The sequence below is a fragment of the Egretta garzetta genome, unplaced genomic scaffold (assembly GCF_000687185.1).
Source record: "Egretta garzetta isolate BGI_Z169 unplaced genomic scaffold, ASM68718v1 scaffold265, whole genome shotgun sequence".
In the NCBI taxonomy this organism is placed as follows: Eukaryota; Metazoa; Chordata; class Aves; order Pelecaniformes; family Ardeidae; genus Egretta; species Egretta garzetta.
The window spans coordinates 995,768-1,006,770 of NW_009259789.1; the positions used below are offsets into that span (position 1 = coordinate 995,768).

General features: G+C 43.6%; 1 protein-coding gene across 1 annotated transcript in view; it reads left to right on the top strand.

The window, feature by feature from the left end:
• ATRN (attractin) overlaps positions 1–11,003 on the top strand; it is a 140,907-nt gene that overhangs the window by 120,375 nt on the left and 9,529 nt on the right. The window contains exon 27 of the mRNA XM_035895064.1: positions 1,989–2,096. Within this exon, the coding sequence (XP_035750957.1) occupies positions 1,989–2,096 (108 nt within the window). The remainder of the gene's footprint in view (positions 1–1,988; positions 2,097–11,003) is intronic.

Consider the following 11,003-nt stretch of genomic DNA (forward strand, 5'->3'; position numbering starts at 1 on the left):
AATTATTTCTCAAATTTATTCTTAATTTGGGGGAGGGGGGTATTTTTAACCTGACTTGTGCTACTCCAGAAACTGGTGTTAGGAAGAGGATGTTCTCCCTTCGGAATTGGCCGCTTTGGTTGCAGCTTGGACCCTTTGGATTTACCTGGTTTGGCCAGTGTTCTGCTGCGAGGCCGTTGGCTTTGGGACAAGCCCAGCAGCAACGGCGTCCCTCGGCCGGTTCAGATAACGAAGGCGATAACGTTGCTGTCGGGGTCGCTTTTCCCACTGCTCGTGTTGTAGCACGTCTCTGCCTTCGCAGTGCTGCTCGGGGTTTTATTTCTTGAAGCTCCTATTGCCTTCAGCGGGAGTCATGTTGCCAAATTGCACATTTTCCATAGTAAATGAAAACTTCCTTCGAAGAGCTAATGGCTTCGAGTTCGTAAGTCTCTTGGACATCTTCATCAGGACAGCTTGTTCTTTGATTTTATAGCCATTAAACAAAGCGCTTTATGATAGCTGAAGGGGACAATTGCAGGAACAACCACCCAGCAATCTGTTTCACACTTGCTTTCGTCTGCAATCTGCTGGTGGGCTTTAAATACTCGAAAACTCCTCGCGTTCTCTTGCCCAAGTGTGAGTTACACACAAGTTTGCTTGCAAACGCTTCGTGCAGCTCTGCTTGTGTGAATTGGTTGGGATTTTTTGCTTAGTGACAGTATCTACAATCTGCTCTGAATTCCCCCCCTTCCCCGCTTCAGAAAGTAAGCAAAACTTTGCCATTTGCCTTTTCTGGCAGTGAAATTTTATTTTTTTTTTTTTATTAGACTGAGAACCATAGGGGCTTACATACACCCCAAGTGTAGTTGCGTTGATCCCATCGTGCCTTCCTGCCCCCTTGCCTGAACCCCGAGCTTACAGAGTTTTCTGTGCAAAAAAGAACCCCAAAACTAAAAGATGGCTTGGCAAAGAAAAGACCAGAGAAGGTTTATGAGTTCAAGAAAATGGTGATCTAATTAGATTTGCCTGAATGAATCACACATGGGATAGCAGCACCTTCCTCTCGCCCGTGTGCTGTGTCCAACGAGCGGTTTTAGGCAGTCGCTGCCCTTTAGGGTAAGATGGCTGGGATTTTACGTGCTCTCCGTATGCCTCCTCCCTTATTAAATAGGGGCACCGACTCACATCAGACCCATTGCTTCGGGGAATTTGGGTTATGGCTTCTGCATCCATTTAAAAAAAAGCCACTGAAGCCAAGAAGAAGGATGTCCACAGCTCAGCTAAAACTGAGATGCTGTTTCCAGCCCAGTCGTATAGGAAATGGCTTTTCTGTGTTAAAAAAGGGGAAGCTGCATCGTAATCCTTAGAAGCGGTTACGACTACAATAAAAAGATGTCCTCTGTTATGGAGACTTGCAGAGATTTACCCAGGAAAAGAAAAGGTTTTCTGTTTTAATAAAACATATTGCAACAAGGGCATGCTTGGCATTGGATGCGTTTGCTGCATTCCGAAAGGAAGCAAACAGTAAAAAGATGATTATTCCATAGATGCCCGACAGCGTTTCGCTAGTGCTGTTAGAAAAAAAAAAAGCAAATTCTTAGAGTAGTTAAGTACTGCTGCTAGTTTAATTTTAAAATGGTTCCCACAAAGCCTATGGGGTCCTGTCATGCCCCGGTCAGGTGATGACAAACAACTGGGGTACCACAGCCTAAAAAATAACTGCTTTACGGAGCCTTAAGCGGCCGTGTTTGCCCTCACAAACGAGTCAGGCTAAGACTGCGTGTAGCTTTATTTGCAATAACCTGTTAGGTTGTAGTAATGTGAATATTTACAATTACCTATCTGTACCCTTAAGCCCGTTAAAACGCCAGGAGGTTATTTTTCCATATTTATTGCTATCCCTTCGTATTGGGTAAAACCTCTCAGATACATGATTTGATTTATTTTTTTTTTTTAAATCTTTGTGTTGGAACAATATGATAATAATATTTTTCTGTTTATTAAATTAGCAACTACTCCGTGAGATGCAACAGATGGCAAGTCGCCCCTTCGCCTCCATCAACGTTGCCTTAGAAACAGATGAAGAGCCGCCAGATCTCATTGGGGGAAGCATAAAGGTGAGAGCTGGTGCTTTAGGATGGTCCTTACCGCAGTTAATCACGGATGCTTGTTTTAAAAACGAGTCAGGCTAAGACTGCGTGTAGCTTTATTTGCAATAACCTGTTAGGTTGTAGTAATGTGAATATTTACAATTACCTATCTGTACCCTTAAGCCCGTTAAAACGCCAGGAGGTTATTTTTCCATATTTATTGCTATCCCTTCATATTGGGTAAAACCTCTCAGATACATGATTTGATTTATTTTTTTTTTTTTAAATCTTTGTGTTGGAACAATATGATAATAATATTTTTCTGTTTATTAAATTAGCAACTACTCCGTGAGATGCAACAGATGGCAAGTCGCCCCTTCGCCTCCATCAACGTTGCCTTAGAAACAGATGAAGAGCCGCCAGATCTCATTGGGGGAAGCATAAAGGTGAGAGCTGGTGCTTTAGGATGGTCCTTACCGCAGTTAATCACGGATGCTTGTTTTAAACTGTGGTGAACGCAATCATCCCAAACCTATTTGTTTTATATACCTGCAAGAAACCCTAAGTCCGGGAGGGTCAACAGATACTGGGTTTGTTTGCTTTTATCCCTTCAGGTATGCGTTCACAACTCTTGGGCTTAGACAAAAGTTACGCTGTTGGTAGGGTGCGAGGTTTTGTGTTTGCCTTGTTAGTTTTTATGCCTCACAATAGAGGAAAATGCAGCTTCACACGCTAGAACATTGGGTTAGGAATAGCTATAGGTGCTGCAAATAGAAACCAGTTTTCTGCGGTTTCTGAAAGCAAAGAGGGATATAATCGTGTATATGTACTGTAATGGTGTTAACATATTTCTGATTATAAACATATATTCAAATACTTGCGATGCACAAATAGGAGCGTGGAGAAATTGTCGTCTCGCACCAGGCTGGCCATGTTCTTCGACACAACACACTGTATTTTTAGGAAAAGCATGTTCGAAAGGAGACTAGTGGATTAAAAGATCTTTTCAATGGGATGCTTTGACTATCAGGCTTGTATACAAAAAGAAAAAAACCAGAACCTGCGAACACTGATTATTTTTGTTTCCTGTCTAAGGTAGCTGTTTTGTTTTATTTAGACTCTAGTTTTTTGGAAGCCTTCCTCATTAGTCCAGGCACAAAGTTTCTCACCTTCTATTACTGTGACAAGTGAGCAAGTTTTACTTTTCTATTAAAAAAAAAAGTGTGTATTTTAATTACTGTAAGGCACAGGAAAACAGTCTGACCCAAGAACTTGTTTGGTAAGGAATAATATTTAAGTCTTGGCCTTAGTATCAGGAAATGCCACAATTAAGGTTGCCTGTACAGCCTTCGCTGTGCCTTATGTATCTGTGAATGGAGTCTTCCATGGCGAGTTGTAACGCTTTTTTTCACCTGACTGGTGTCCTGCAGCATCTTCTGGGTGGACACTGCATAGAAGCAGCTTTTCCATACATTGTCTTAGTTTCATTATTTGTTCTGGTTATTCACTGTGTTCCCTCCAAACCTTTGGTCCCAAGCTTGAACAATTCTTGTGATTGCCCCACGTTTGAGTGCTTCACGAATTAATCGTTACCTTTCTCTGAAGTCACGGATTATTGTCCCTGTTTTGCAGAGATGAACCTTGGAGCGTAGTGAAAATAAAGTAAAATTTTCAAAGGTACTCAGTAATTTGGGGTAATTGAGCGACAGGGCAGCTAAGCTGTCTCTGGGACCTCTCCTTGGAGGCTCTGAGTGGTTCTACTCCCCCTTGACTTTCATTTGACTCCAGATCATTCAGTTTTTCTGAGGTTTTTTTATAATTTCTCTAGTTCTGTTACAAGAATGGTAGGCACTGGAAGTCATTAGCCGCTAATAGCTCACCAAGACTTTGAAATACATGCTTGTAAAATTGGATTGTCACTCAACAAATTAGAGCGAGCCTTTTTTTCATGGCTTCATCAAAGAAGCCGTGGGCTGGGTATGGATGCTCCCATCGGGCTGGAGGCGGATTTGTGAGCCTGCAGCCTGACTGCTGATGGTTTTGGGTTGCAGTCTGTCTGTCTGGGGGCAGTTCCCTTCCCCTTTTTCCATTTTCTGGAAGCTAACTAAAAGCACCTCTCCTGTAGGATCAGGCCAGAACAAAGCTGTCCCAAACTTTTTAATCTCTCTGACAAGTTTGCCTACACTCATAAGCTGCAGAGAAGACCAAACTTTGAATCTCTTATGTTCTGATTAGTGTGTTATTTCTTCTCCTTTTCAGCTGGCAGTGCTTTTACCTTTTCATTTGGGCTTTGTTCTTCGCTTTCTCCTCCACACCTCTCTGCTTTTTGTTTTCTTTGCTGTTTCTTCTTTGATTATAGGAATGTTGAACTATTCTCCTTTGAAGTGCTTCCACAGGCAGCTCTGCAGACAGGTTTTCATCTTTCTCTCGCTTGCAGCTCAGCCTCCTTGCTTTCCCATGTCAGCCATCATCGTCCCTATCTCACTTGCCTGACCTCCTTGCGTACTCAGGAATGGATGGAGAAGTTGGCGTTAAGCGTAATAAGTAAGACTGTGGCCAGGTGTCCTTTTTCAGCCCCAGAGAAGTGCTGATTGCCCTCAGTGCCGATAACTCATACCAGTGTTTCCGAACCCACTTCAAGCATAAATGAGCCAGCTGGATTCAGGCAAATAGCACAAACCTCATACAGTAGCCCGAAGCCAAGTAGGAGAAGGGGGCATGGACAGTTGTGCCAGCAGGTAACTTCATCTGCTGGAAGATCTGGGTGCAGAACAAAGATGCTTTTCCATGATAAGGAGAGTGACTAAATTATTTGGGGGGGGGGTGTGTGTGTGTGTGTGTGTTACAGGTTTTTTTTATCATCTTGGAGAATTTGGATAAGGGATAAAAGAATGTGTCAAAGTCTGGATTGTTTCAGCCAAGTTGAAATCACATGGAGAGGAGGCTCAGGAAGCTTGTGGGTTGTGAGCAACTTGGGGAATGACGCCTCTGAGATAGTCTGGCCTGTTGGATGCTGCATAGAAATGAACTCAAATAGAAGTGAAAAAGCAATCTCGATATCTATGGGGTCAGCTCGGTTTTTCTCCTCATCCTTTTTGCACCTGTATGGGCAAAAAAGCTCTTAGCAGGAGGGAGCTGCAGGAAGATGTGCTGGGACGGTACAGAAATGCGGAATTGCATTTTTCTTTGTGGTTTTTTTCTGTTCTTTAATTATTAGCCAAGAGAAGAGCAGAGAGAAATATTGCTCTGTTGTTGGCCTGTAAGCGATTCCCCAGTTACTCTGCCATTTGCTGTGTCAAACTCTGAGCGCCTTCGTTTCAATGCAAGAAATCCAGCCTTGCATTATCATAAATGCATTGATGTTTTTCTTTCCCCATGTGAATCAAAGCCTTTGGTTAATAACGAGTTTATTTGAGGGTTACAAAGGAGAAGTGGAAAATGGGACGTCTTGTCTGCAAGAGATTAATTTCCTTTTCCATTGTGCATAGCCAACTGGCAGCCAGTGTCAAGCTAGTTCCATCCTAAGGTAATGTTTTCCAGCTGGACAGTATTAGAACTGTGTTTTCAATTAGTATTTTTCCTGGGGTACTTAGAAGTAATAGAAAGTGATTTACCTGCAGGGAAACCATTCATATTACAGTCTGCAGCTAGGCAACACGTAACTGGCTGCTTTGGTTTATTTCCCACTCAACAAATACCCAGTGGATCACAAATCTACCACTAAATTTGCTTAGTTATTACAAAATCCATTGGCTTTTCTCTGCAGCTTTTTGTGCATTCTGAGGTGCTGCCTATCGCAATTTTTTTTTTTTTTTTTTCTAAGAGTACTTAACGTCCCTGGGTATCTGGGATTCATCCAAGTGTCTGAGCTGGTATTACTGTAACTCAGGCTTCTTTAGGTCTTGTTATCTAATTAATCTAAGTTTTATAGTCCTCTGCAGTGATTTTTAGAAGCAGCTTTCCTGAAAGAATATGGCCATTTTGACATTGATCTCCAGGTATCTTGAAGCTGGTAAAGGCGTGAAGTTAACACTTGTAGATTGTTGGGAAAAACACGTACACAGCATAGCAAGGAAACACTTAGCTTCAGCAAAACACCTGCAGGATCAACAAGAAAATTGTTGCATTGTAAAAAAATCTGTCCTCAAGTCGGAAAAAAATTGTCTTGGAGGATTTGAAAAGCACTCTTGTGAAACGGAGCATTTGCCTGGTAGAGCTGCTCTGCAGAACAGCCTTTGCTGCGCTGAATTTAAGGATCCAACGTGCGAAGCCCGTGCTAAGAGGTGATTATTTTTGCATCTGTGATCGACAGGCTGTCTGCATCTAGAGTTGCCTAAGAAGTATTTGGTGAGCAAAATCCTTATGAAGTTCATTTGCCATGTTCTGTACCTCATGCCAACGTGCATTTAATTCTGCTGTGTTAGCCTTCCGAGGGCAAAACAGCTTCACTGCAAATCCTTAATCAGACATCAGCTCACCAAGCTGGCTGATTCCTTAAAAATAGCAGAAAAATTGATGGAAAATAGCATCTTACTCGAGTAATTAGTTTGCTTTGTTATGGAAGAAAGTGCTGTTGAGTGGTTTAAAGACTGCCAGAAGGTCCCATCTGTTCAAGAAGTACAGAGATGAAGCGGTGGGCTGATTTAGGAGTGGGCAAGGGATACCACAGATTTATATCTTCAATCTACTTGTATTTTGCATCTGAGCGGTGCCCTTGTTAAATTCCTTTTATATTGCGATGAAGTTGCAGCCGTCAGTAATGAGCCGAGAAGTGAGTCCTTAGAAGTCCTGTGCCAGAGGGCAATGGGTTTGGGGGAGCTGCAGGGGTACCACTGTGGCGAGGAAGGATTTGAAATGAAGTATCGTCCGGCTCTAGCACTTCTACAGGGTGATTTCATCTCAATTTTTACGTGTAGCTCTAGGTTGGGCTGTTTCACCTGATGAGAGGAGTTAAATAAAGAACAGTTCACCTAGAAAGGTTGGACCAGATGACCACAGCTGTGACAGGGCAAGGTAATGGTTTCAAACTGAAGCAGGGCAGGTTTAGACTGGGTATAAGGAAGAAATTCTTTACAATGGGTAGTGAAACCCTGGCAGGGGTTGCCCAGAGAGGTGGTGGAAGCCCCATCCCTGGGAACATTCCAGGCCAGGTTGGACGGGGCTGTGAGCAACCTGATATGGTTGGAGATGTCCCTGCTCCCTGCAGGGGGGTTGGGCTGGGTGACCTCTAGGGGTCCCTTCCAAGCCAAAACGTTCTATGATTCTATGATCCTTGAGGTCCCTCACAACTTGGTATTCTATGATTCTGTGGTATGACTCTGTGATTCAACTAAGAGCCAAGGAACTGGTTGGTTTTAGGGCTGTGATCCTGTTCTGGCTGTCACTCTTGGTGACTCATTTCCCCCTTGGTTCCCATGTTATTGACCCATTATTAGTCCATCAAATTTGCTGACGCATGGGCTTCTGTGACCCCCCTCCCAACCCAATTCACTTAAAATGAGCCAGGTTAGCATAGGCACAGCGAGCACGAAGGCTCCTGCTTCACCGTGCCGCTGCGCTGAGACTGGGGGACCTCATGCGAGCAGGCAGCCTTGGAAGGACGGCAGGCTTGAGCTGTGATATATAAAAGTAGTCTTAAGGAGAAACGGGCAGGCTATCGAGATGCGTCGGAGGGGCACAGAGCCGGTTAGGTTTTTTCAAGGGTGGTATAAATAAGCTGAAGGGGAGAGTCAGTCATTGCCCTCAAAAGGATAATAGTTGGAAGAAGGGGATGAAATCGAGGGGGGAAAACATAAAATGAATAATCTTAATCTGATGTGGCAGTTGCTGGAGAAGGTTCGCGCGCAGCCTTTGAGGCCAGAAAGGCTGGGTTTATTTCGCCTGACCTGTCTGAGGCAGGCGGCTTGGGCTTGTTTGCTTGCCTTTTGAAATGCAATTTAACTGCTAATGTATGATTTTGGAGGGTTCTAGCGTTTGCTGGGTCTAGGAGCTTTTTTCCCCGCATGAAAGCGAAGGCGTTCAAAGCATGTCAGCATGTAGCTATCTCCTTGTCTTTAGCAAAATCACTTCGGCTCGTTAGGCTTGCTCCGCGCGCGCGAGCGGATGGCAGGAGCCCTCCCGTCGTGTCGGGGTGATGAGGGGACGTACAACAAGAAGCGACATCCCAGCTTGTACTTTATATTTGGTGTTAATTCTGCTTATGCTGGCCCACTTTCTCATTCACGGAAAAGCATGCGATGGCCTTTGAAGGTGCACCATGCTAGACGGAGTTGCCGGTGGTAAGAAGGGAGCGTTATCTGGGCAGCCGAGGTGCGTGAAACGGATTAGCCGTGCTAGAATTGCATATAGTCCGGCGGTGATCCGCACCGCGAAAGCAACAACAAAAATACCCGATAAAGCCTTCACCTAATGAATTATTTCCAGTTAACGAGTGCCGGGCATCTTGTTTTGATTTCTGTTGCAAAATTAGGGACTTGGAAGGGAAGCTTTTGCCACTTCCATGATATAAGATGGAATAGAAATATTTGGAAGGGAGCTATCGTGAGACCAACAGGCACATCTCTTCAGCCTGCCTTGTATTAGGGAATATCTGGCTGATAATTGAGATTTAACTAATTCTGGATTTGAAGACTGTAAATTTTTCAGCGGGATGGACCCCGATTTCAGCTGATAAGGAGGAATTTGCCGGAGGGAGAGGAAGGAGCACGAAGCTTCCCACGGGAGGGCGTTTTTCTAAGCTCTTTTTTCCCTCTAGTGTAAGCGAGTGTTGCTTCTGATTGAAGCACGAATAACACCAGCAGCTTCTCAAAAACGTTATCGGGGACCTATTTGCATTCCTTTATGCCAGGTAGTTGTTTTGTGTGTCTTGTCTTTGCAGTTGTCACCCAACTGTCCTATTTTATTAGGGTTTTTCTACTTGCACTTTTTTTTCATGTGCAAAAACCAGCCAAGTGGTCGAAAGGAACCAGAAAAATCCACCCATATAAAATCAAAATAAATATCCACTGTTGGCCATATATATATATTTTTTTTTTCCCCCAGATTTGATACCATGGTCTCATCCATCCCGTCCCCTCCCCAGGGCATCAGCGGGGAATTGAAAAAAGAAGGGCGAGCGTTGGCTTACGTGCGTGGCAGTGCTCAAAGCTGTGACACGAGATTTTGTCATTTCAGGGTGACCGCTTTTGAAATACAAACTTGCCTAGCGAAAGCCTTTCCATCACCGAGAGCTTGTGTCCGTGTTTTGCTGGATTGACAACGCGCGCTTTAGAAGAAAATGTGGTTTTTAAATGCAGAGGGAGCGAACCCGGTGCCCTCTGAGGCTGGTTTGCGTCTGTGCTCCCAGTTCGTGGTAACTTGGGATGCTCTGTATTTTGAATTTCAGACTGTTAGCGTTCACCTAAGGGCTTGAATGTGATTTTTATTTAGTTCCCTCCCATGCAGGCGCCTGGTGTTGGGGCTGAGTTGTGAGCAATTCATTCCCCAGCCCCCGTGTCGCTTCCGAGATAGATATCAGGGACGAGGTAAATGTAAATTTTTAATCTAGACTCATTTACTGCAAATTATTGCTGGAAGTTCATTCATCTCTATCTTGGAGGACATACATATTACCTTGAGAATGTGATTTTTTAAACTTAATACTCTATTTTTTATAGAAAATTGCTTGTAACTTATTTTACAAATGTTCAGTCAGCTTTTAATGGCACAATTTGAAAACTTGCAAATGGAATTTGACCCTTTTTCTACAGAGTGGAATCATTTGAAGAAGTGGAATCAAATAATAAAGTTGAACTGTTTCCGTAATGTTCCTCTTCTCTTCCCCCACCATAAGATTTTTCCTTTATTTTAATTTCCTTACTGGAAATTGAAAACCATGTAAGAGTTATTTGATCAAACCACAGAAATATGTTTTCTTGTTAAGGAGAAAAAAAACCATCTCCACTATTTTTTTTTTTTTTATACATTTTGAAAAGCAATATGCTGGCAGCATCGTACAGATCCTAAATAAAATTGATGCTGTGTTTTTTAAATTACACAGAATATTTATTGTTCTAGCCATTAGTTTTATGTGACACATTATTAACCTTTAGAATTTGTCGAATAAAAGCAGCGTAAATAGAAATAATGAGATGAAATAAAAAAGAAATGTTTAGGTTGAACATCATGCAATTCGACTTGATAGCGGAAAGCATTTGGCTGTGAAATTGTCTCCCAAGGGAACGGGTGCTGCACTCCGCACCTGGGACACCTAGAAAGAGCCCAGCCAAAGTCCTAGAAATGCCCTGTTTGCGTAGAAAATGTGGCTGGAGAAGCCGGAGTAATTAGATGACCTAATAGGTCTCTTACTGCTTTTAACTTCTATAATTGTTTAAGCATTACGCATGTTAAGTACTTACCGAAACTCATAAACAACTGAAATTGCTTGGCTTTTTAGTGCTCGTTTTGGCCAGTAAAGTCATCTGTGGAGGACGGCTGAGAGGAGATTCCGCTGCCTCCAGGATCCATGGGGTTGTGTCATAGAATCATGGAATCGTTTGGGTTGGAAAAGCCCTTTAAGGTCACCAAGCCCAACCGTTCCCCTACCCCTGCCATCCTACCCCCAAACCCTGGCCCTCAGCACCGCCTCTGGTGCTTCACCGCCAGGAAGGTGCACTGCAGCGTTTGGGTTTTAACTGGGAAGCACTGTCACCCGTTTTGTGTTAGGCAGGCCTTAGAAATGGTGACTACCCTCTTCTGGATGGAAACACAAAGTGAATGGTATTTTATTAAGCGGTGACATTACAAGAAAGACGTGTTGCTGGAACATGTCCAGAGGAGAGCAACAAAGCTGGGGAGGGGTCTGGAGCACAAGGAGCAGCTGGGGGTGTTCAGCCTGGAGCAGAGGAGGCTGAGGGGAGCCCTCATCGCTGCCTACAACTGCCTGAGAGGAGGGGG